Here is a 26,871-nt window from a genome sequence, read left to right on the forward strand (position 1 = left end):
TTTTTTTTTTTTTTTTTTTTTTGTATGGGGTTGGGTAGGCAAGGTTTTGGCAGGCTGAACAGGACTCGGTTGTGCTTTTCTTCTGAAGCAGCTATTTGAACTGGTAGATCAAGCTCTGTATTGATTGACTGGCAATAGAGCAGGAGCTAACTGAGTCAACTGCTGCCTTTCTGATATTAAAAATATTTCCTCTTTTCTCTCATGGCTTTTCCTTTCTGAAAAAAAAAATTCCTACACCCATCTAGGTTGGTTGAACAGGATGCTGTGAGGAAGATCTGGACTTCAAAATTTATCTTTTATACATAAATTGCTCCAATAGACTGAATAAACAGTAGGTCTGTTGTCTAAAAAGGCAACCAGAATGTGGTCTTTGACAGTGCACAGATTAAGCTAGTATCTATGAAACTGTGATTAGGTATCCATATGGCATCATCATAATTTTCCCAGAATTCATGTTGTCATCTTAGATATTTATTTTCTGTCAGTGTTTCAGCTATAATTAGAAGGGTACTTTTGTCACAATGCTCCATTTCATCAATAATTTACTAAGTTATAACTATGTAAGTGGAACTGCATTTCAATAAAGCATAAATTAAATATGATAGTGCACAGTTAGCAGTGCTTATGCATGCACAGGTATCAATAATGTTTTCTCATCACATTAAATTGTCTTTTGGGTCATCTTCTAGGTTAATATCAGCTAACCATGAAGAAGCTTTAAATTTTGTCACCCCTTCACTTTATTTCATTTGAAGATTAGTTATTTGCTTTAATAAAAAGACTTCAGAAAATCAAGGATGTTCTGTAGAGAGAGTAATTTTCATTTTGGCATGGCAGTTTTCTTTTAAATTGGTTGTAAATCTCCCTGGTGTGCCATTAACAGTACTGTCAATTCAACAATGAAAAATATGCTGTTCTTGCTGTTCCAGCAAACCAGACTGTTTTACTGGGTTTTTTTGTTGTTGTTGTTGAAATTCTCAATTATTGCATGTCTAAATGCTTTTAGTTATTTAGCTTTTATTTGTACCTACTGAATTTTATTGTACTGAAGCCAAGTGAAATCCCTTATCAGCTTAGCCTTAGATAAAGTTTGAGTACCTGTTAGTTTCATCATTCAAGTTTTTGTGTTTTTTTTCTTTGAAGAAAAGACTGTGATTTTTCTGTTTTTTTCTCTTTTTCTTTTTTTTCATGGTACCTAGCAGAGAGGGATTCTAGTCCTTATAGCAATACAAATACAATGAAATAACATTTTCATCCGTAACTCTCTTAAATTCTCCATAGTATGAAACAGTGGAGCAAAAAGTTAAAAAGCTGTCGGAAGAACTGAAGTGTCAAAGACAAAATGCTGAAAGTGCTCGTCACTCATATGAGCAGAAAGTAAAAGAAAAGGAGAGGGAATATATGGAGGTAAGACGAGAACCATTGTTTTCCCTTAGACTGCTCTTATTAAGGTGAACAAATTGTTCATTGTGAAGTACTTTTCCCTGATCTGATCCTACCATAGGTGTGCTAGTACTTTTGTGCACAGATTCACGTTCTTTTGATTAGCAGCAGCAATTGGAGCTATGAGTGTCTTATGCTTCCCACTCAGGAGCATAAAATACTGAGTGGTTCCTACTGACTCCGAATTCCTTCCTTCTGCCCATGACAAGAAGGCAGAACTTAAGTGCCCTCATGGGTTTCTTCTAGCACAGTTAGGATTAGTGTTCCAATAAGTTTTAACATTCAACGTATTTTATTTTTATTTCATTATTTTTGTTAAATAAGAGGTTTAGGAGGTGTAGAACATTGATCTCATGGCTGGGACAAGGTCTCTGCTCTTTGTCTAAGGCAGCAATGTTCCTGAATGATAGGCATTTCAAATGCCTCTTGCCCTGGTAACCATATAGTTCTAAGAGTGATTTGGTGTTTTACGTACCCCTGACAGAGGGGATGATCTCACTGCACTTTGCCTGTTGATTATATAGTGCATCACTATAATATTATCTGTCAAGACTTTGGGAAGGCAGGAGTGGAGGGAAGGCTCTGAGTTTTAAAATGTGACTCGGAGTTCTAATTCATTTATGTATAGATAGAAATGTGGGTATAATCAGTTTTATACCCAGATATAATCCAAATGAGTTCCCTAGCCTTGTTTGGAAGTATCCAGTATTAGGATCTTGGGCAGGATAACATGAAATGAGATGCATTGGCCAGCACTTTGCAGGTTTGTGTCCTAAAATAGAGAGAAGCACTCCTGCAGAGACTGCAATCAGCAATTACATGTTGTGCCTGTCAGGCTAATAAACTGACTTCAACCATCTTAGAAGAGGCTAAAAATGAAGACTTCATCAAAATGGCATCAACAAAATTCATGAACTCATGTTGTTCAAAAACCTTTGGCAATCCTATTGATTGAGTAGACTTGAAACGAAGTGAACCATAATGGAGAAATCTGTATTTGCTAAGTGCTGTTTCTTACTTTGTTTAGTGAGTTAGTACCATCAGTATAGACAGTACTGTGATAGCTAGTTCACATATAGTGATGTCTGATTGTGACAAAGTATGCTTCAAGCATGATTAGCAGGAGTGTTAATCTGGATTATGGTTCAAATTTTGAAGGAGGAATCATGACTGAGTTAGGAGCATGACAACACTTCAGGCACTGTTTTCATAGTTTCTAGGGTCGGAAGGGACCTGAGCAGATCATCTAGTCCGACCCCCTGCCATGGCAGGAAGAGCACTGGGGTCAAATGACCCCAGTAAGGTGGTCATCCAACCTCCTCTTAAAAACCCCCAGGGTGGGAGCCTGCACCACCTCACTTGGAAGCTGGTTCCAGACCCTAGCCGCCCTGACCGTGAAGTAGCGCCTCCTGATGTCCAACTTAAACCTTCCCTCCGCCAGCTTGTGACCATTGTTCCTGGTCACTCCTTGCGGCGCTCGGGGGAACAGGGACTCCCCCAGCGCCTGCTGATCCCCCCTAACCAGTTTATAACAGGCCACAAGATCCCCCCTCAGCCTTCTCTTTTGAAGGCTGAACAGGTTCAGGTCCCGCAACCTTTCCTCATAGGACCTACCCTGCTGTCCCTTGATCATACGAGTGGCCCTCCTCTGGACCCTCTCGATGCTGTCCACATCCCTCTTAAAGTGCGGCGCCCAGAACTGGACGCAGTACTCCAGCTGCGGCCTGACCAGTGCCGCATAGAGGGGGAGGATCACCTCCTTGGACCTGCTCGAGATGCATCTGTGGATGCACGACAAGGTGCAGTTGGCCTTCCTAGCCGCCTCCCCACATTGCCGACTCATGTTCATCTTGGAGTCAATAATGACTCCCAGATCCTTTTCCACCTCCATGCTGACAAGAGGGGAGTTCCCCAGCCTGTATGTGTGGTGCCTATTGTTCCTCCCCAGGTGCATCACCTTACACTTGTCTGTGTTAAACCCCATCCTGTTCTCCTCCGCCCATCCTTGTAACCTATCTAGGTCCAACTGTAGCCTGTTGCTCCCCTCTATTGTGCCCACATCCCCCCACATCTTAGTGTCATCAGCAAACTTGAACAGGGTGCTTTGCACCCCCTCATCCAAATCACTGATGAAGATGTTGAACAGGGCGGGCCCAAGGACCGAGCCCTGTGGGACCCCACTTCCCACGTCCTTCCAGGTCGAGAAGGACCCATCCACTACCACCCTCTGGGTGCGACTCTCTAACCAGTTGGCGACCCATTGGACTGTATGGGTGTCTACGCCACAGTCCCCCAGCTTCCTAATGAGAATGGGGTGAGAGACAGTATCAAAAGCCTTCCTGAAGTCTAGGAAAACTATATCCACTGCCACCCCTGCATCCAATGATTTAGTGACCTGGTCGTAAAAGGCCACCAGGTTGGTCTGACAGGACCTGCCGCTGATGAACCCGTGCTGGTTGCCCCTGAGCATGCCGTTCCCTGCTGGCCCCTCCTGGATGTGTGCCAGAATAATTTTCTCGAACAGCTTGCCCAGGATCGAGGTAAGGCTGACTGGCCTGTAGTTCCCCGGGTCCTCTTTCCTCCCCTTTTTGAAGATGGGAACCACGTTGGCCCTCTTCCAGTCCTCCGGCACCTCTCCAGAGCACCACGAGTGTTCATAAAGCCGTGCCAGGGGACTTGCAATAACCCCAGCTAGTTCCTTTAGGACTCTAGGGTGAAGATCATCCCGGCCGGCTGACTTAAAAACGTCCAGCCCCTCCAGAAGCTCCCTAACTAAATCCTCACTCACTCTAGGCCCAGGTGAGCCTTCCCCGGGGCCCAAAGGGTGCTAGGGAAGATGAATAATGCCACATTTGGGTCTTACAACTTGTGTTTCTTTCTGCTACAGTGAATTTGACCTGATTGTACTCTACCTCCTAAACAAAAGATGAGCAGTCCTTTTGATAGCTGTGGAAACCCAAGAGAGAGTGAGCATTTCATCTTACTAGGGCATAGGTGAAATGCTGCTTTAAAAGCAGCACATTTCAACTCTGCAGTTCTCTGAGTCAGAGTGCCCTTCATTGATCACTCTAGAATGCTTTCCTGAAATTATTACTATTTTACTGCTAAAAGCAAATCTTAGTAGTTTATGGAAGTAATGCTAGAAAATAGGTTGTAAGGGTACGTAAGTAAGCTGGAGGGGTGTTTAATTTTACTGGAAGATATATGGTTGCCTAGGAAGACTATATAGAAGGGAAGCACTATCACTTTGTTGCCTTTTCCTCCTGACAAGCCTCTTGTGATTTTTATCTGAAGGGAGTCTAACTTCTTTTGTAAACAGATGTCTTTTTCCAGTAGGCATCACACATGCTTCCCTACTTGCTCCTTCACCTATCCTTTTCTGCTCCTTTTGCTATCCCCGATGCCTGTAAAATTCCCCAGGCCTTTCGCAGACAGGCTGTTTAAAATATGTCTTCCCCCACTTTGCTAGAGGTGACAGTTACAGTACTTTGACTAGAAAACTGTGGCAGTAGTACTTATGTTTCTTTTCTACCATTGACTTTTAGGAACTGTCTCGTCAACAGCGTTCCTTACATACACTAGACCAGCAGTGCAACCAGATAAAATGCAAGCTGAACCAGGAACTGCAGCAAGCCAAAAATGACTACAATGCTCTACGGGCAGAACTTGACAAAGTAGGCTTCTTAGATGTAAAAACTTCAAATAAAACTGGGAAGGAAGCATCTAAATTGTGGTCTTCTAGGGTGCCTATACATGAGCAGCGATACTGTTCCGATATGCTGTAGTTACAGTGTGTCAGAGCAGGCTCAGTTAATCAAGTCTGCTGGAGTGTGGTAATTACTCCAGCAGACTCCAGCATATCAGGTATCAACATCCCTGTGCTTAAAAATGGTGGTGGGGGTGCTTTAACTAAAGCTTGTTGAATGAGCTTTAGTTAAAGTGACCCTGCTGCCATTTGTAAGCACAGGGATGCTGCTACATGAGACACTGGGCACTTTAATTAGAGCAGCTCTGAGAGCCACTCTTATTAAAGTGCCCCCTCTTTCCCAAACTCCTGGAGCACATGTATAAATGCCTAGTTATATGCTAGCACGTGTATAACGTGCTAGTTATTTGCTGATGTTTATTTCATGTAAAATTAATAAAGCCTGGTTTTTGTGTGTGTACTTAGATCTATATGGCTATAATATTAAAGTGAAATTAAGTAAATTTCAATTCAATCAGAATAAGGTGTTGTGTGTTCTTATCAAAAGGTGTTGATACACAAAGGGCTGGGGCTTAGCTGCTCTGTTAGTTAGCCTGTTTCTCCCAGTGAAGAGAACAACAAGGTATGGATCATGCCACCAAAACAGGCTTGCTGATAAGGGTAAATAGAAGTGGTCATTTAGGGGGCAAAAAAAACTCCAGGGAGAATTGAGAGAGAACTTCTTGCTGGCTAGTTTCTAGGCAGAGACCCTGGAGGATGGGTGCATCTGAAAGGGAGTAGCAGCCAGTGGGAGAGGTTGCAGCTGGGGAGCGATCTTGCTGGGAAAAGGGCAAGTGACAATTTTTGAGAACTCCAAAGGAGGCTTGTAAGACATCTGCAGTTTTGTTGAGAGCTATACCAAGAGAGAGCGATGCTATGGTGTCACAGCCTGTTGGTTGAGAATACCTATCCTGAACTACAAACGCTGAGCACCTAAACAGAGGGCTATAAAAAAGGAAAGTCTTGATAAAGAACTTCGTAGACTTTTGAGGGATAACTGAGCTGTAAAGACGCCAAAAAGTAGTTCAGTGTTACACCAGTAAAATATATTCAGTGGTGGTGTACGTTGTGGTTTGAGGCAAGAAGAATGATTAGCTGACATAGCAAATGAGCTTTAAAGCAATCTAATTAAGGCCATGCAAGAATTCTTTTTCTTTCTGCTCTTATTTAAGAGCTTTTTTCCATACTCAAACAAGTTGCTTTTTATTCTGATTTTGTAATACATAGTATATTGACTTAAGACAAGAGTTCTAAAACTGTCTGTTACAACTATTCTCCATGACTTTTTTTTTTTCCTTGTGTATACTCTTCTTTACACGCCTACTGCAGAAACTTCAGGTTCATGCAGAAACTTCGGTGCTTACTCATTTCCATAATGGCTTTTTTTTTTTTTCTTGGTGATGGAATTTCCTTCCTTTTAACTTGGAGTAGGGCTATTGTGACAAATCTAAAATAAATTAAAATTAGAGAAAAGTATCTGGATCTGATTACGATGATTCAATTTATGATCTTGCTTACTGCTATATGAATGTAAGGTTTCTTCCAGAGGTCTTAATGTAAAGGTTACTACGGTGCTAATCTTTTATCTCTAACTATATTCTCAGGAAATAGAGCTACAGATTTAATGTTTTTAGGCCATAAATATGGGCAATTATACTTCAGTGTTCTTAAGAGCATATTACTGCTCCAGGAATCGCTAGTGGCCTTACAACACCATAGTAAGTGGTTTGTAGATATTGCCTCTCTATATTCAATTAGAAGTTTGAATGTGCATGATAATTTGCAAGAAATTTTGAGGCTTGTTGGTCAAAAGTCACTACTTTACATCTCCAAACTGCATGCTTTGATTTAAAAAAAAAATACAGTAGTGCAGAAGTGTCAAAAATGGACCGTGGGCTGGATTTGGTCCACAGAGCTGTCTCTTCTGGCCTTCAGGGCTCCTGAAGAGTCTGGCAGTTTGGAGTCTGGGTGAGCAGGTTTGGAGTCCAAGGTACAGAGCCCTGTTAGGGGTGGGGGTGGGGTGTGAACAGTGGGAAGTGAGTGCTGTTAACCTTCACAGCTTCCTCTGCCACTTAAACTGAGTCTGGATCTGGCCTGCAAAGAGTCCTGTGGTCTGTATCTGGCCAAGGGGACCAAACCAGTAGTTTTGGAGAATAGAGAACAGGTATTAAAGACTGCTGCTCCACTGGTTGAAAAGGGCTCCAAACTCGTAACAGTATTTTAAATGTTGCTTTGTGATTGTGCACCTCAGAATTTGCCTGGAAATATTTTTCATATACTGGCATTTGCAGTCTTGAGTTTTTAAGATTGTCTTTTCTTTACAAGCACTGCTTTTGGACTGTCTGATTCTTAACTGGATCGTGCCAGGATCCCCAGTTGTACTGCAGCCAGATCCAGCACATGGAGATGGGCTAGTATACAGAGTCGCTCCTTGGCTGGGTCTAGTGTGCATCAGTGCACTGACATGCATCCATGGACTGACCCAGTGTTTCATCAGGCCCTTGAACTGGCCCTGTGCCACTCATCCAGCCTGTGGGGCCAGGCAAGTTGAACACCACAGTTCTGGATTTCCCTTAGAATAAAAAAAAAAAAAGATGGAATTTGGATTTGTTTGGTTTTGTTGCATCAAAACTCTAGCTCATACTTTAAGGAAGCAATTGGATTTTTATTTTAAAAGCCTTTATTTAAAAAAGTAATTTTAAATAGAATTGCAAATTACATTTGATTTTTTTCCTTGTAGGTGACAGCAGCAAAACAGCTTTTGGAACGTGATTGCAGTGAGCTTACTCAGAAGCTGAGTAGAGCAGAGCAGGCATTGCTAGCAACTCAGTCAAAGGAAAATGAGCTGAGGAAAAACTTTGAGGTAAATAAACTGGAGTAGTTGGTATAATTAATAATCTAAATGGGAAATCAACAAGTACTAGTGCTATCTACACCTTACTGACTTGTTAGGGAACTTTGCAAGCTGTATCTTGTATTCCTATCAAATTCTTCTTTAAACATTGACTCTGCTTTTATTGGTTGTGTTCAGGCATCCTCTACATGTTACAGGTATCGCGCAGTTAACTGGTTAATTACACAATTACCTTGAGAAGAACTACTCTTCCAAAATAGCTATCACGCCATAAAAAGCTCCAACCAGTTATAAAGTTAAACCTTGAAAAATTGTGTAGTAACTTTAATTTGCACATGTAGCAGAGTCTTCGGTCAACTGATAGGGTTCCCAGTCACAAGAGTGTACTACACCCAGTTGGGGCTCAGAGTCCCACAACTGAGGGGACTCTCAGCCCCAGCAGCTGCCAGCTTTGGGTCCCAGCAACACCCTGCAGCTGCTGGGTCTCACAGCTGCTGATGCTGCATTCCTGCTGTATGCTTTCTGGTGCCGGGGCTCAACTCCCAGCTGTGGGGGTTTTGTGCACCCCTGACAGAGCCTGGGAGATCATGGCAGCTGCATCTCCCAGTCCTGGGGGTGCATTGGGTACCCCTGCGGCTGGGAACTCCTCACTTGAAGGGGGCCCCCAGCTGTGGGAGCTTGCTTCTTGCTGGTGCAGGGGGATCCTGATCCCAGGTTCCCCCTGCACCAGGAATAAGATGCAATAGGATCTAATGCACAGTTGTGTAGATTATACATTAGTGCTCATTGTGCCTTTACTTGCGTGTGTAATGGGGCCCTCAGAGAGAGCTATAGCTGATCTTGCAGCTGATTCCATTGGGACTAACTCAGTTTTACAGATCCCCAAATAAGGACTGAGGCCTGATTTCAGTTTTAGTTTAAGGTGCTGAGGGAAGCCTAGAAGTAAAATAACGATGATAACCTCTGCTACTGAGACAGGGTGCTGCGGCATTCTGCAGTGCCCAAAACATCAGTTCTGAATAAATGAAATGCATACTTTTCAGGCAGGAGTAATAGAAGCATATATGATTGAAGCTAAGTTGATTGGCTAGAGCTGGAGGTAGATTAACCTGATGAAGGTGACAGAAACATTTCAGTTTTGTGAAAGCCCGGCATGAATGGAGACAGCACTGTTGTAGCAAATTTTTGGAAGTGTTTCAATTTGCTTACCAGAATAGTCTTCTTTCTAGGGTTTAAATTCACTAGTTCTTTTTTTTTCTTCATCCATTTGCTTGCTTTGGTAAGTCACTTGGATGAATTGGGTGGTGTTATTCTAGACTGTGAACAACAGTTGTATAGAATAGCTGAATCTAAAAAATACTCATAAATAATATTTTAGTGATATTGATCATTTAAAATATTTTTTTCTCTAGCTCTACTTTTTCACAGCCTCCATGTGAGGGTGTTTTTTAGTGTGCATGAAGAACTTAGACCCTGTTTCTCCCTCTCCACTCCCAGCTGTGATAAATCAATTTAGTAAACTCTCTGCAGGATGCTAATTGTACATCCAAAAACAAGTCTGGTTGGAGGTTTGGGATACAAAACTAAAGTGAAAATTGAACTGGACACTTCTTTGCTTGTTTTACCAGAGAGATTTTTATTAGCACTAGGAATATGATGTATCCTGCCCTTGCTATTGTATTCAAACCACTTTAACAGTTGAATAAAATGTTGTTGCGTCTATGAAATGATGAATCTCACTACTGAGTCATACAGGATACATGTTTAATAGGGCTGTGCAAAATTTCACTAGGTGTTTCGTTTTGAAGCTGTTTCAACCTCAAAAGAGCGAAATCAAAATGAAACAAATGCCTTCGAAACAGTTTCGGAATGAAACAAGGGCACTTGAAACGTTTCGAAGGTGGACTTACTTGGCTTCAGTACCGGTCCCAGCCAGCAGCAGGACCCTGCTGTGATCCCTCGCACAGATCTAGGGGCCATGCCTCTCGGGAGGAGTCTGGCACAGCTCTGCAGCCCTTCCGGGGGTGCAGGCCCCCAGATCCTCACACCGGATGACAGGAGGCTGCTGCTGCTGCTACTGCTGCCTGGGACTGATGCTGGGCACAGCCCATGCCCAGCACCGGGAAGGCTACTGCTGCTGGCCCCAGGCAGCAGGGGCCGCCTCCTGTCATCCCATATGCAGACCTGGGGGCTGCACCCCCCGGAGGGTTGTGGAGCAGAGCTCTGTGGGGCTGGCAGAGTCACTCAGAGTGCAGCCCGGTTGCAGGGGACAGTAGAGAGCCAGGGCTGTGCTCTGTCAACTCCACAGAGCTCAGCCTGGCAGGGGAGAGCCAGTGGTGGAGCAGCTCTGAGCACAGCCCTGGCCAGTGGCTCTCCCCCACCTCCTGCCACCCAGCTGCACTCCAACCAGCTCTGCCAGCTCAATGGAGCTGAGCCCAGTGGTGGGAGGCAGGGCAGAGCCACTGGCCAGGGCTGTGCTTGGACCAAGGGCTGCACTCCCAGTGGTTCCACCACTAGCTTTGTGCCACCTCCTGCTGCCGGGCTGAGCTCCATGGGGCTGGAGGAGTCTCTTGGAGCGCAACTCTGGTGAGCACAGTCTGGCGGCTGGAGGTTCCACAGCCGCATGGAGCTGAGCCTGGTGGCGGGAGGTGAGGCAACGCCACTGGCCAGGGCTGTGCTCTGAGCGGCTCCACCACTGGCTCTTCCCCACATCCTGCCACCGGGCTGCCCTCTGGCTCCTTCAGCCCCAGAGCCCTTCTGGCAGTGAGGGGCCCCAGATCTACACAGAATGACAGAAGGCTGCTGCTGCCGGCAAGTGAAATGAGTTTTGCTTGTCAGCGGCTTGAGCTGGAGTTTTCCAGAAACCCCTGCACCTATCTCCTTGAAACTAGGCAGGCTTCATGGCCTCAGAAGTGGCTACTAATCCTCCACATTTCATCTGAGTCAGGCAAGAAATGACAATGTTATAGGTAGCTTTGTGCTTCCCCATTATAGCCTCTGCGCTAAACGTCAATGTTTCGACAAAATGAAACGGAACAGTGCTTTCGAAACTAAATGAAATACTATCCTGGCGAAATGGAAGTCAAAACATAATGGTGCTGTTTCTCACAGCCCTAATGTTGAATTCAAGGAATTCTGTACTTTGCAGTGACAGGGACTCAAGGATGTTCTGGGATGTTCTAGTACAGGAGTCAGCAATGTTTTCTGAAATGCCCTACTAGGCAGGCTGAAATGACCTACCAGGTAGGCTGGCACTAGGACCTGGTCATCATTTCTTCTCATCCTTGCTTCTCTCTGCTGCTCAGCTGGCTGCAGCATGGGTGAAGCCCCCACCTGTGGTACAGCATGGAGTGGGCAAAGCCACCTGCTGCCAAATGCTGCCGAAGACCCTGTTTTTCTGGCCAGCAAGTTGTAAGGTGAAGAGCTCTGTTCTAGCTCATCACTTTCCTTTCTGATAAGCCACACTTTAAGCATATCAGTGACAGTTTTTGGAGGTGGTGGCATTAGATGGTGCATGCGTGTCTGGGTTAGAATTGCTTGTAATCATGTTGTACCTAAGCAACTCGTATACTAAGGAGTAACTTCTGGGAAATAATACGAGTATGTCTTTCTCTTCTCCTTTCCCTTCTCTTCAAGATGGAGAACAATTTTCATTTTTTGAATGAAGTAATTTTATCTGCTTCATCATTTTAGTGGGTTTAACCCATTATATCAGTGCCCTGGAAATACCTAGAGAAAAGATAACTTTTTATTTTTTGGCTATTCATGGACTGTCTTCAATACTTAGGATTTGTTTAGCGACATAAGGTTGTGATTTCCAAGTTTTTGCTGAACACTTCTTAGTCAGCTCCTTGCATCAAGCTGCAGGAGAAGAGGGTTGGACCTTTCAGCTGTCTAAACACCTTAAACTTGGTTGAAGAGGAACTGGCAGAAAAATGGGGATTTGCTAGTGCTTGTTTTGTATACTGACTTGTGAGTAGAAATCAGCACATGCTATTGCAAAATCAAGAAGCTCAAAATTTATCCTGCTTTAAAACTCATTATATATCAAAATTTCTAGTAAATGTTCCTGAAAACCTGTATGTTTTTCAAGTGATTGACATACCAGTTGAATTTTCAGGTTTGGAGGCTATGAGTGGAGAGGAACACCTTTCAATTACTGTCCTAGGTTGACTTGTTTAAATAGTTACAAATTAAAAGCCTACTCTGCCAGTAGGTTTTTAACTTTTCCCCCCCCATACATGCCCTCCTTTTTCTTGAACTTGGCTTCTATGCTCCAGTGCCCATCTGCTACTAGTAACTAGATGAGTAATTGAGGGCTTTTTTCCAAATGAGCCCTGCCAGTGCTATGCCATCTGTTGTTCAGCTGAGCTCCCCAAGAGTTTGGGGAGAAAGGAGTTTGGACTTCAGAAGCAACTTGGAATTTAGTTGTTTGGATACTTTTTACTGTTCTTAAGTTTTTTGGAGAAAAATACTTCAATAGAAAGCATGCCACCTTGAACTAACAGACTCATCCAAGTCTTAACTCTTTACATCCAAGGCAGTTGCATGTTGTTTAGCAGGAAGAATAATGTTATGTATTTTAGATATCCATCCCAAGAGATGGTTGATCTGAGCACAGGATGTGGAATTGGAAATTTCTGATCTTGTCTCTGAAATGGACTCTGTCTTTGGTTCTGGATAAGTCACTTTATCTCACTGTATCAGTTCTTATATTGAGATCTGCTCAGGTTAGGCCACAGGAAATTGGTAATAGCTGGTTACAGGGGATGTACAAATCTATGCCATTTGGTACAATTTTTGTTCCCAAGAAACACTTAGAAATCAAGGCCTAGTTTCCCAGGATGCCAAACAGATAGCGTACCAAATTGCAGCTGTCTTTTCTGAATAACTTTATGGAACCAATCAGATTTTTTTGTAATTCATTCATGATTTGATTTTGTAACTAATGTTTTGTTTTAGGAAGTGAAAAAGGAAAAAAATTTCCTTAATTGCCAGTTTGATCAAAAGTTGCGAGAGATCCACCAGCTGGAAGAAGAACTAAAAACAGCAAAGCAATTTTTAAAGCAGAGCCAGAATTTTGCAGAAGAGATGAAAAGTGAGTTAAATGTTTCAATTTATTGAAAACTTGTTGCAAACCATTGCTTTTGTGTGGAACTTGAGGAAGATGTAAAATTGTAGTGTAATCTCGGCTTCCTAGGGAGAATAGTTATGGACAAAAAGGTGAGAAAATGTTTGTGTATGAGCTCTGTCTTGCTGAACTTTGTTACTGTTAATTTAATTCCATTACAGGCAGTCCTTGGACTTGAGACACAATTGGTTCCCGAAAGCCACATCTTAAGTTGAAATGTAACTTGGAACTAATTTTCCCATAGGAAACAATATTATAAATGGGGGATTGGTTTCCTGAACCAAGGCCTGATACCCTATTTTCACCAAAAATAACCCAGAATTTTGTACTTAATCAATTATGAAGGAGTAATATAGCTACATTAATGTATTCATATTATAAATAGCAATCATATTGATTTAGAAGGACTTCTTTGAGGTGACTTTGCTGGACTTTTTGAAGGGGTCTTGGCTTGAGTCATCTTAGGAGTCTTGGCTACAGGTTTTGCTAGAGTCTTGCCTGCTTTGTTTAAGAAAGTGTCCAAGGAAGTTTGGACAGATGTTCTCTTCTTTTGCTTGTAAATTTCTCTGTAGCAGCTGTACATGTTTAAATATGCCCTTATTCACTGATGCACTGTGTTCAATGTTAGGGTTATATGTCTGTGTTTGAGGAACGGCAGCTTCCAAATGTTGAAATGCCTCAGTCAACTTTGTTGTCAAGACTTTACGAGGAGGAGTCTCTTCAACAGTGGATGCATCTTTTTCCTCTGCCACTTTCTGCTGTTCATCATAAAGACTCATAAAGATCATCGTAAAGACTCCTAGCTTACTCCTGAATGATACCTAAACTCACAGAAGCCGTGGCATTTATCTTGATCCTCTAGTCAAATGATTAACAGCCCATAGCCCTCGGAGCAAAGCCATGGTTCGTCCCACTGCCCCCCTGGCAGAGATGCTGGCAGTGCAGGGCTGCATTCTGGGGGCTATGGACAGTCATGGGAGAAGCTGCGGCTCATCTGGCTGCTCGCCTTGCTGCAAGGCGGGCAGTGCCAGGCTACGCTTCAGTGGTGCTGGGAGCAGGGACTCTGCCCTGCTGCCGCTTATTCCGCTGGGGCAGGGGAGCTGAGGGTGTGTGATGCAGGTGTGGCTCGCTCCGGGTGGAAGGCAGTGGGAGTGAGGGCTCTGCCCTGCCATTGCTTGTGCAGCCTCCCCACACCTCCCAGACAAGCTGCAGTTTCACTCCGCCCTGGCAAGCGGTGGCAGGGCATGTGCTCCAGATCTGTATGGGGTGGCTGGGGCCAGGGCTGCTCAAGCGCCTTTCACCTGGCACGCCCCTCACCCCCCCCACCCGCCCCTGCCCTCCCGGACCTGCAGCGGGAGTCACCCCATCCTCTCCCCAGGCTCCCCTGGCAGCACTTGCCCCAACTGGAATCCTTCCCTCACTGTGGGGGCACTGATCTGCCTCCCCACGCCTCTTCTCTCCCCTCTTCCCCCCCACCACAGCAGACTTACCAGCTGGACGCAGCTGTGTCCAGCATTGTAAAGGCGAAACTGGCATTGGAACCTCGAAACAGGGTGTCAATTTACAAATGTCATAAGTGCTGTTTGATGCAATTTGAAACGTCATAAATTGAGGACTGTCTGTACATATTTGGGGTTTTTATAAAATAATCTAAATCTCTGGTACATAAGTGGCATTTATGACCTTTCTTATCAATTCACATTCTAGATTTTAGTTCATTTATGCTAGCTTCATGCCAATGAAGTAGTGGAGTATTACTGTTATTTCTATCTTATTGATGGATAACTGAAGTATGGAGAGACTAATGACTTAACCAGTGTATCATAGAATTTCTCTGGCAGAGAAGAACATTGAAGATGAGTATGTTTAGGCTGCAAATCAAGAACTAAACATTGGATCATTCTTCTAGAATCATAGGGCAGGTAGGGACCTCAGGATCTCAGTCCACCACCCTGCTCAAGGCATAATTAGCTAAACCATGCCAGAAACATGTTGGTTTATCTTTTACTTATATGTTTTAAGGGTGTGGACAGACATAGTGCTTAACTTGTTCCAGGAATGTCACTAGATGCATCTATATGAAACATTTACTGCCAAGTTGCCTAATTAGCTCTGCAGTAAATGTATCAGTGTCTATGTGCGACTCTATTAGACCACAGGAAACCAATAAACTCCACAGCAGATTAGTACTTGTAAATACAATTATTATCCTGCTCCAGAGTCTTCTTGTGCAGCGCCACATGTGTAGATGTTTATGGAGCTGGCTGTGGCATGTGGGGGCTTCAGTGTGGGGGCTTCCTGCTGGCTAGCCCCACATTGGAACACCCTTGTGCCCCAGCCAGTGGCTCTGCAGCATGTTGAGCCAAGTTGGAGCAGCCCCGGACTGGCACGCTGACCCCCCGGGTTCCGTGCCAGCCAGGGCTGCTCTAACCCAGTCAATGTGCTGTGGTCCTGGGCACACGTGTAAACATGACACCTAGAAGCAATAAACTTCAACGTGATATGCCCTGGAGTTTATTGCTGCACATTAATATGCACGTGTACAAGCACCCACTGATGAGGAACTTGTTCACATTTGTCCCTGGACAGAAGTGTCTGTATGTACCATGCTAAGAGTTCTAAGTCACCTTTTAGTGATTGCACTGAGGGGTGATAGTGTTATCCAGGCCATCAATCCTTCCAGTGTCTGGACTTGCCCTAGGATTCCAGTAGAGGGGGGCGGAAGACCTGGATTTGGCTGGTGCCCAAGAAAGAGAAAGATATATCATGGCCCACAATTGCAATTTCAGCTCCCCCGTCTCAAAAAAAAGGGGTGGGGAGAATAAAAAGGACTGATTGTGTTCAGTGAAGAATGTGATTGTATTTTACAAAATCTAAGTGGTGGTACCCTGACTAGGAATGCACAGCTGTGGAGGGACTGGGGCGGGGAACGAGGTTTCAAGGCATTTGGGGTAGTGGAAGAATGGGAGTGGAGGGGGTGCTAAGTGCTGTGGTAGATGTGTGGTCCCCTGCTTGTATTTCCTAGAGGGCTTAGTGCTCTGGGACCCTAAGATCTCTGCAGCTTTTCATACCCTGCCCTGGAGATCAAGTGTCTGCAGCACAGAATCAAACTGACATGGATGCTTTGCTTCCCTACTGTCTGTTTGCACAATAGAGTCCTGGTTGTGTTCCACAGCAACCTCTTGTCCTGCATGTGTGTGGGGGTGGAGTAGGGGAGTGAAGAACAGGGTAGTTTGGGATACCTGGAGGACTAACCAGACAGTAGGCACAGAATGCTCTATGTTCCCATGTAACATTGGACTGGCTTATGGAGGACTGCCTCAAAATAGTACCCTTTTTTGCCGGTGTTCTTTTGAGATATTCCAGGAAGTTTAAACCGGTCTTCAGTGGCATGCACATCTAGACTCTTGGGCTGTGTCCAGAAGAGCACAGACATTTGGTTCCCCAGGATCAAGTAGCAGCAGCACACTTTGTGTTGCTGCTACTTGTCCCTGGGGAACACCTGTACCATGAGCACTCGCATGTGGCTGATTTACCCCTGGTGGGGTAGGGGTAGCTGGGGCAAGCAATTGTGCTGGCCTGAGCAGCCTTACCTGAGGGCTGGGGGAAGCTGCAGCCATGGCACTGCTGCAGCTGGAAGTCTGGCCGGCAGCTGGAGTGTGGCTCTGCCTGGCCAGGCTCTGGTTTTGAGTGGTATGTGCTGCTGCCATGTGCACCACCCCACTTATTTTCCACATGGATTTTTTTGACCCTGGTATATTTCCTGGGATCAGAATATCCCCCCGTGCTGCAAGGTGGTAGTGTGGGGAATGCCTAGATGTGCAGACCTGTCTGCAGTGCCACATACTGCACAGCCACACTTGTATGGACATGGTCTTGCGGTTTAAATTTTATTTAGAGTGTTCTAAGGATTATGCCTCTCCACACCCTATGACTGTCCTATAAAGTGTCTTCTGCTCTACCCAGCTTGGTGTCATCTACAGATTTGCTAAATATAATTTAGTTGCATCTACTGAGTCATTAAAGAAGATTATTGAATGGAAGACTGACAATTTTATTTTTCTTGTAGGGAAATATTTTCTGTTTTATACAGTAAATTACTGGTGTTCAATAGTATTTATTTAGTAATACAGGAAATTCCTCTGTTATGACGCAGTATTAAGAGAATGAGATGATTTGCTCCACCAAGCATTTTGATTGGTTTGATGTATTTTAGTTTTAAAGGCTGAAAAATGGATAAAAAGGTCACTAAAATTCTTCCAGTAGTCATTAGTATGGTTATCCCTAGTTCTTGAGTTTTAAAGCATTGGAAATTAGACTTTAGAAGCAACAGAGTTACAACTGTGAAGTGAAGAATTAGCTACAGTGTGTTCTTTCTGTTACTCTATCATGACAGTGTTTTTTATATAAAGTATGTTTAGTTAATTCCAAAAGTCTGTCCAATCTAGCCAGTTGAATAATACAGAAGTAAAGTTTTCAAAAGACACGGGGACATTTTAATTGTATTCTTTAAATATTAGAATATTTTTTTCATTATTCTATATTATTAAAACGATTAATACATAGTTGATAGAATAATTAATTTTCTTTAGATTAACCTTTTTAATATTTTTTTTTCAATGTCTTAGATAAAAATCTCTCTCAGGAAGCAGAGCTAAAATTGCTCCAAGAAAAATTAGACAAGCAAGATAGTTCTGTAACTTTGGAGAAACTGAAATTAGTAATAGCTGACATGGAAAAGCAGCAAGAATCTGTTCAAGACTTGCTTATACAAAGAGAAAATCACATTAAAGAATTAAACAATAAAATAGGCAAAATGGAAAAAGAAACAGAAGATTTACAGAAGGCCCTTGGAGTGAAGAAGAGAGAATGTGAAGAAATAAGAAAGGAGATTATCACTTTTTCTGAGTGGAAAACTGAAAATGAACAGCTTGCGAATCATCTAGAGTCTGAGAAGGAAGGTTTGCTAAACAAAATTAATCACTTGGAAACTTCTCTCAAAAATCAACAAGCTAAAAGTCATGAAACCAGTGAGAGAGTCAGAAACATGGAAATTGAAAATGAAAGGTATAATATAGAAATTAAAAATCTCAGAGAGACTGTAGAATGTAAGAATGCAACATTAGACGCACAGAAAAAAGCCTACGATGAACTTCAGCAAAAAGCAGACTGTTCAGAGCAAAAATATAAGAAAGAAATAGAAAATATGACTTGGAAAATAGCAGAGCTCACCAACCAAATTAACCTTCTTGGACAAAGGCTCCAGTTGACAGAAAATAAGGCAGTGGAAAAGGATCAATGTTATCAAGAGTTGGTTGTTAAATATGACAGAATCTGTTCTCTTGTAAAATCAAAAGATATTTCTGAAGTGACAGAAGATGGAGAAGTATATTCACAAAATGATGATTGTAAAACTGTTTTAGATGACAGACAAATTGCAATGAGCAATGCCACTGCATCAACAAAAGAGCCTGGAGCAATCACTGAAGATCAAGAAAATCATTTTACAAAAATTGCACTAGGAACAGGAAAGAACAATCAACAGGATGTGACTGTTTTCCAACATCAGATATCTTCTCTTGAGACTTCATTAATAGCTCAAAAGCAGTTGAATTCAGATTTACAGAAACAGTATGAAGAATTGATACAAATCAAGGGTCAGACAGAAAAAAGGCTGCTTGAAGTAGAACAGATTCATGGAAGTTTTGTGACAGAGACTAAGCAACATATTAGTAATTTGCAAGAGGATGTATCTGCTCGGCAGGTTTTTGTTGGTAAAATATTAGCTGCTCTTGAAGACAAGGACAAGCAATTCCAAAAGTTGAATAAAGAATTAGAAACTCGGCAAGCAGAGATTCAGGATTTAAAAATAAATAACCAAATGCTTGAGGAATCAGTAAGGCAATTACAACTTATGTCTGAAACATGGAATTCAGAGAAAAAAGAGATGTCTACAATGATTTGCTTATATAAAGAAGAAATTGATGGTATTATTGAAAAAAAAGCAACCCTTCAGGGCATTAACACAACTTTAGAAGAAGAAAAAGTAGATCTTCTAAAAGCACATGCCCATATTTCTAATAATTTAAAGGAAAGAGAAGAAATGATTTCTGACATGTCCAAAAAACATAAAGAGGAACAACTGTCACTTGAAAAAAGATATGAAGAAATTGAAAGAGAACTTGCAATTCTACAAACAAAATACCAATCGGTAGAAGAAAAGAATGCCAACATAGAAAGTATTTTAAGACTTCAAACAAAGAACTTTGAGGAGAGAAAATCAGAAATAGAAGAAGACAAACAGCTTATTAATGAACACAAAGAAGTTTTATTGAGGCTAAAGTTATCAGAGGAAAAAAATAGAGATTTGATTCAGGAACTTGAGAAACTACAATCAGAGTTTTCCCATATCCAAAATGCATCTTCAGTTGAGCGTGATTGTCTAAGAAAGGAGATATTACATGTCAGGGCAGAACAAAATAAAGTGCAAGAACAATATAACATCCTGCATCAAGAGAGAGAGGAACTAATCAGGGCAATAGAAACAAAGAATGAACATCAAATATGTAACTTAGGCCTTCTCTCAAAAGCTAATTATGAACAGTTGAAAGAGTCTGTGGAAGAAAAAGAGAGAAACCTGAATAAATGTCAAGTTAAGCTTGAGCTGTTACAGATGGATCTTGAGGACAAAGAAGTCTCTGTAGAAAACTACAAGACACAGGTAATGCAACTAGAGGCTGCTTTGAAAAGTTCAGAGATAAAACTTGAAGAAAGTGAGAAGGAAAAAGAGGGGATGCTGCAAGAATTAGAAATTATTAAAGAAAAACTAGAAACTCCAGATGCTAAGTTTATAGCAATGAATACAAATGAACATTCAGAGGATTTTAATGGTGATGTTGTTTCCCAGTACCATTATAAAAAGGCAATGGATGAAAAATGTTCTTCAGGTCTTCATGAGTTAACATCAAGCCAGAATGATGATGCTCAACTAGTATCTTCTTGGCAGATGACAGTAAATAGAGTAAATGAGTTGGAGAAAATGTGTGAAAAGGTGCAGATTGAAAAGTTAGCCTTAACAACTGAACATAATGAATCAAAAACTGAATCTGTGGCAACTACTGCTGAAATGGCAGAAGAGGTAGGACAATTAATGAATGAAGTTAAAATATTAAAAGAAGAAAAAGCTATTGTTCCTGATGAGTTTATGGATCAAAATGATGAAGATAGATCAGAAATACAGTTTAATGAGCCAATGTCATGCAAATCTCTGGAATGCAATGTTGGGCTGAACTATGATTATGAATTTTTAAAATTATCTGAAAAAGAAGTTAAAATACACTTTGTTGAAATAAAGGAAAAACTTTTCTCTTTGCAAAACCAGCATAAAATTCTACATGAGCAGCACTGTAAGACAATCTCTCAAATATCTGAGCTGCAGTCTTGTATTGAAACACTTAAAGCAGAAAATTCTGCTTTGTCAACAAGTCTGAACAAAGTTCATACTGATTTAGTACAGGCGACTCCTGTCCAGAACAGTGGTGAGTTTAAATCAGTTGACTCCAAGCACATCTTTTCTCCATTGGGTCTTAATGAAATCTCCCGTTTTGCAGAAGAAAGTTTTGTGTGTTCTTCTTTTGACAATCATATGTACAAAAAGTCTGAAGAAATAACTCATCTGAATAGCTCCGAAGAATCTGTTTTAGGGAATACAACAGAAATTAGTGTAGTTGAAGAGCCTTATGATCATGCTTTGGAACATATTGCACAGCAAGAGAGCATTACATCTACAAAATGTCATCTGAACAGTAAAATTGAAGAGCTTCAGACACTGTGTCAGACATACGAAAAGTCTATCAAGATGCTTGAAGACCAATTTTGCTCTCAAGAAAATATGAAAAATGAAGAGATACAAGAACTAAAGCAAATAATCCTTTCTGAAAGGAAAGAAATAGATGACCTCAAAAAGCAAAATGTTTCAGACAATGATCAGTGGCAGCAAAAACTCAATATTGTAACCATGGAGATGGAATATAAACTGGCGGCGGAGAAGAAACAGACTGAGAATTTGTTTCTACAGCTTGAAGTGGCAAGGCTCCAACTACAAGGCCTTGATTTAAGTTCTCGTTCACTGCCGTGCATAGACATTGAAGATGTAAGTAATGACACTCATACAAATCAGTGTGATGTATGTCATTGGATTTATGGTACAAGCCAAAACAGGCTTGCTTATTAATAAGAACCTACCAAATTTGAGGTGGTAGGTTCTTACCAGCTGATTTAATGAGGAAAATGCCAGCTGATTTAATGAGGAAAATGCGGGCCTGGCAGCCTTTTTCATGGGCGGAGTGTAGTGGGGACCCCATGCCTCCGATTAGCCAAGAAGCCCTGGTAGCCCTGCCCCTCACCACTTATTAGCTGTGAGGTCTGTTCATCATATGGCCTTGCCCTTGCTGTTGACTGGAGAGGGGCAGGGCCTTATGATGGACAGCCCTTGCAGCCAGTCAGCAGTGGGGATGGCAGCCATCTTGGGCTGCCTGTCATGTGAGCAGCCCCCCTAATCCTCTCCGGTGGGCTGCACAGCTAGGCCATGGCATGGTGAAGGTAGCTGGCTCCCTCTGGGGAGCCAGCATTTTATTTTTGGTGAGTTTTTTTTCCTACAGCTTTTGTGGGCAATGCCAGATTTTGTAAAATCCTGATTTTTGGTATGTCCTTACTTATGAAAAATGAAAACTATTTAAAAGTATTTTCTCTATATCATTAATACAGTTTCAGTTGAGATATGGAAATGTGCAACTTTTTATCTTTGGTTCCTTAGCTACAGTCCAGAAAAATTAGCACCTTATGTACGGCCCATTCCCTCATTTCTCATGAGAGGGCACCAAGAGCTACTTTCAGCTTCCCTTGCAACAAGCACAGTGGCTTGTTGCTAGATGAAGTCTAACTTGTGTCCAACCCACTGATTCTTAAATCAGGCTGAACACTTCTGAAATCTTAAAAATCTGCTGAGTATCTCAAGCACTATGTTCATATAACTCCTTCCATTTAGAAGTGTTTAGTCCCCTACTCTCATTGGAAGGCTGTCCCAGAACCTGGTTGCTATAATGGTTTTTCTAATTTCTAGTATTAATGGCTAGTTTATACAGATTTGTCTTGGGCCAGTTCCCTTTAACTTAAATGTTTAGGAGCTAATGATTTACACAGGCTACTTTGCTTTTTGCTAGCACTTCAAGGCCTGAGGCACCACTTGCATTTGTAAGCCCAATTTCTCCAATAGAATTTCTGTTAAATTCACAGCCCCACCCATAAGTACCGTTATCCCAATCAATAAATGAGCAAAATTTCATTAGTAGAGAATTCCTTTGTTTTTTCTAATAGGAGAGGTAAAACTAGTTAATATAATTCCAGGGCTTCTTAATGTTAATGCTAGAATGTCCCTACAGCTTTAGATCAACTTTTTTGTGGCCCAGATTGAAAAGTGGAGTTTAGTTAGGGCCTCCAGCAAAAATACTGGACTTCCTTCATTTTCTATAGATTTTTCTGGTTGGTTTTTTTTTTTCCTACCCATTTGTTGTGAATGAGGGAAAAGGAGCTAGCAGAAGACCATCATGTAATAAACTTGTCTTTCTAAATTCATTTTTTTTTTTACTGACTTCTACAGGTGCCTCCTGAAGAAGAAGAAAATGGCTTGCAACAATTAAAAGTGGATAGTTTGCTCAGTGAGAACTTGACACATGAAAGTGATACACCTGACATAAAACTCTGTGAGCAAATTGCTAAAGAAGAGACTGGATGTGGAAAAGTAACTGAGATTACTGAAACAAGATCAAAAGAAAAGCATTTGGAGAAATTTACTTCAGAGAGAGACTATAGCTATATGTCAGACAAAAACACAAACCTTTCAGACAAAACAAGTGATTTGTCACTTTCTAGTCACAGTTTATCTGAAACTGCTGTGGATTTCTTGGAAAATGAAGTAGCCATTGAAACTCTTCAGCAACAGGTAACTCAGAAGCCTGAGGAAAACTTGATGCTGTTCCATGGAATACAAGGAAGCAATGAAAAAGCGGATATGCTGCTATTTGAAATCAAAGAATTAAACTCAAGGTTGGATTTAAAGGAGATGGAGCTTACTGCAAAGATAAGTGTTTGTACAGAACTAGAAAAAACAGTTCTAGCCCTTGAAAAAGAACAACGTGACTTAAAAGAAAAACTTGAATCTGCTGCTTTTGATAAGCAGCAACTATCTTGTAGAGGGATGACTCTAGAAAAAGAACTTGAAAAAGTAAGGTCTGACATGGAAATGTACAAAGTTAGACTTTCTGATGTGACAGACATGCTAAATGACTTAGAAAAGACCAAAGGAGAGTGGCAGGAAAAGTTCCTTGAAACAGAAAATGAATTGAAAAGGACTAAATCTGAGAAAGCTAATGTTGAGAACCATGCTCTGGCCTTGGAAGGTGACATTGAGGTGCTCCAGACAAAAAATCGGCAATTAGAAAGAGACAGTGAAAATAAACTGAAAACTATGTCTGGTTTTCAAGAACAACTTGCTGTCATCACAGCTGAGAGAAACCAGCTTGGTGAAGAGCTAAGCATTTTGAGGGAAAACAAAGAGGAATTGGATGAAGTGTATCAGAAACTGCAAGAAAAAACAAAAGAGCTAGAATCAAATAAAATAGATTCTACTGAATTTGTTAGGATCTTGGAGGCTGAAGTGAAGACACTAACAAAACTACTTCAGACTGAAAAGTCCAATGCAAGTCATTTAACAAAGGAAAAAGACTGTCTTTTGCAGCAGTTGGAAAAAAATACAGAGGTTCTAGCATTAGAAGAACAAAAGTTGCAAAGCCTAACTGGACATCTGAATGAGGAAAAAGAATTGATTCTAAAAAAGTCAGAAATGTTGCAGACTCAGTTAAGTGCATCAGAAGTGGAAAACTCAAAGCTTTCCAAATCTTTGGAAGGCTTATTAACAGAGAAACGTGAACTTGCTGCTAGGCTCAACTCAGCACAAGAGGAGGTAGATCAAATGCGATGTGGAATTGAGAAATTGAAAATAAAAATAGAATCTGATGAAAAGAAAAAACGCCATGTAGCTGAAAAACTAAGAGAGTGTGAATGGAAAAGAGACTCTCTTCTGGACAAAGTTGAGAAGCTTGAAAGAGAATTGCAGATATCAGAAGACAATCTAGAAGATGCAATTCTTCGAGCAGAGACCGCTAAGGTAGAGGCGGAAACTTTAAGCACTGAGATGGAAGAGAGAGGTCAAAAATTGAAAACTTTAGAATTAGAAATTACTGACATCCAGGCAGAAAAAGAAGGTTTGGTTAAAGAACTAAAAGAAAAACAAGAAAAAATATTTGAATTAGAATCTTCTAATTCCACCATTGTAAAACTGCTAGAAATAAAGGAAAAAGAAAATATTAAAATGAGAGAGTTGCAAAATGTTGTGCTGTTGGTCACATCTCAGCTGAAGGATGCAAGGCATTCTTATAATGAGCAAGAAGTCTGTGAGGCAAAAGGATTAGACATAATTAATGAAGTTGGATGCCTTGAATATGATGATAAAACACAATTACTCGAGGAACTTCAGGAAACGGAAACCTTCAGTGCCAAATTAGAGCAATCAGTGAAAGCACTTGTTCAGAAACTTGCAACCTACAAGCAAAAGCTGACTGAGAAGATCCAAGAAAATGTTACACTTCAAAATCAAATAAAAGATGCAGAACAGGTCTCCATACAGCTTTTACATTTGGAAAATGAACATGAACACTGGAAGGAGGCAAAAGAAGGGCTGCAAAATTTGATGGCTGAATTAATACCAAAGGTTCAAAATCTATCCAACACTGAAACTTGGCAGTCTGCCTTAGAAAATCTAAAAATATCTTACAAAGATCTTGAGAAGGACTTGGAATCTACACGATCTGAAAAAATTGCGTTTCTTGAAAAGGTGAGACAATTTAAATTAATGTAAAGGCATCTTATAAGAATGAGGGTAAAATGTCTTGGGTTTTACCATTTCCTTACAAAATTAAAGTAAAGCACAGCTTTAAATTAAGAGTTATGTAGTAGTCACTGGGTGCATCTACATAAGACACTTTACTGTGAAGTAGCATAGTTTACTGTCTTCACATGCACATGCTTACTGTGCAGTAAACCTCACTAATTGCAAGTAAATTTGCTATCTGGAAATGCAAGTAGCAAACTTACTCATGAGTACTAATAGTGCAGTAGTGCTTGTGTAGATGCCTGACTGGGAGCAAATGTGCTCCCAGGCAGCTGGCCACCAGGGGGTGGGAGATTGCTCCCTGCCCCCAGGAGCTGTCTGCTGTTGGGCAGACTCCATCATCGGAGCTTAGGTGGGGACTATCTCTCTGACTCGGCGGCAGGGATCTCCAAGCCCCCGGCTATGAGATTGTGATTGGGGAGCGAAGGCTGGGAGATCCTTATCTCCCAGCTTGAGCTTCGTCATTGTGGGCCTTGGGCTGCGAGACCCTTATCTGTCAGTGCCAGCTCTGAAACTGCAGGGCTGGTGCTGGGTGATAAGGGTCTCCCAGCACTGACCCCACAATTGTGGAGTTAGCACTGGGAGATACAGGTCTCCCAGCTCCAGCCCTGCAGTCACGGAACTGGCATTGGGAGTTCCCCAGCCTCTGCTGCATAATCGTAGAGCAAGGGCTGGGAGCTGGCCTGGTCAGGGGCAGGTCCCAGCCCTGTGTCCTGATCAGGTGATCAAGGCATGGGGCTTGGAAAGAGCTGTAGGGGTGGGGTAGGTCCTAGCCCCCTGCCCCAATCTGCTAGTGGGGCAACTAGCAGCATTTAGTCACAAGTAGTTTACTCACGAGTAAACTGCTCCAGTATCAAATGCACATGTAGACACACTGACAAGGATTTTTGGTGATGTAGAACCAGTGGGTCCTTTTGGGCACTTCTATACATGCTCCAGGGGTTGGGCGGGGGGGAAGCAGCACTTTAATTAGAGTGGTTCCAAGAGCTGCTCTAATTTAAAGCAACACAGTCTTGTGTATCAGCGTTTCTGCACTTCAAAATGGCAGTGGGTGCACTTGAACTAAACCTCATTTGAGCTTTAGTTCAAGTGCTCCTGCTTTTTTGAAATCCAGGGATGGATGCATGATATGCGGGAGGCTGCTGGAGCATGGTAATTACCATGTTGAGTCTGCTCCAATGCACTCTAATTACAGCACAGTGGAGCTGCCTCTGTGCTCACGTACAGATGCCCTTTGTTTTTAGTCAGAATGTATATGTGCACTTCCAAGTCTGAAGCTTTTCTATCACCGTTCCAGATATACACATACTTGTTGTGTGATGTGTGTGAAGAGTTTCCTCATCTCTTACAGTGCTACTGAAAAGTGTAATGTGATTTGCAATTTAATTTTTCACATCTCTGCTATAAAATTGTAGTCTATTCAAAACCCATGGAATTTAATGGGAAGACTTCTGTGGACTTTTTGTTAGGTTTTTGCTACCAATTTTTAAGTCAGCTTTTAAAAAAGTTTCTTATGTCAAGGTATTCAGGGATAGTTTACTTGGAGATAGGGGGGGGAGAGATTTCTCAAGGGTAAGCAAATTGCCAGTGAGAAAAGAAGTAGAATGAAAGAGAAAAAATTCATAGGTATTGGACTTTTGCCACAGGATTGCTTTTTTTTTTTTTTTTTTTTTTTTTTTTTTTTTTTTTTT

The 26,871-nt window shown here is 41.9% G+C and overlaps 1 protein-coding gene across 3 annotated transcripts in view; it reads left to right on the forward strand.

Annotated features, from left to right (window-relative positions):
- Window positions 1-26,871, forward strand: part of CENPF (centromere protein F) — a 58,596-nt gene that overhangs the window by 15,338 nt on the left and 16,387 nt on the right. For all 3 annotated transcript variants that reach the window (XM_019516449.1, XM_019516451.1, XM_019516450.1), the window contains 6 exons: window positions 1,282-1,407; window positions 4,989-5,117; window positions 7,929-8,051; window positions 13,005-13,140; window positions 17,802-21,325; window positions 22,832-25,123. In XM_019516449.1, coding sequence (XP_019371994.1) covers window positions 1,282-1,407; window positions 4,989-5,117; window positions 7,929-8,051; window positions 13,005-13,140; window positions 17,802-21,325; window positions 22,832-25,123 — 6,330 coding nt within the window. The remainder of the gene's footprint in view (window positions 1-1,281; window positions 1,408-4,988; window positions 5,118-7,928; window positions 8,052-13,004; window positions 13,141-17,801; window positions 21,326-22,831; window positions 25,124-26,871) is intronic.

This window comes from Gavialis gangeticus, unplaced genomic scaffold (assembly GCF_001723915.1).
Source record: "Gavialis gangeticus isolate Ggan-Ray unplaced genomic scaffold, GavGan_comp1, whole genome shotgun sequence".
NCBI lineage: Eukaryota > Metazoa > Chordata > Crocodylia > Gavialidae > Gavialis > Gavialis gangeticus.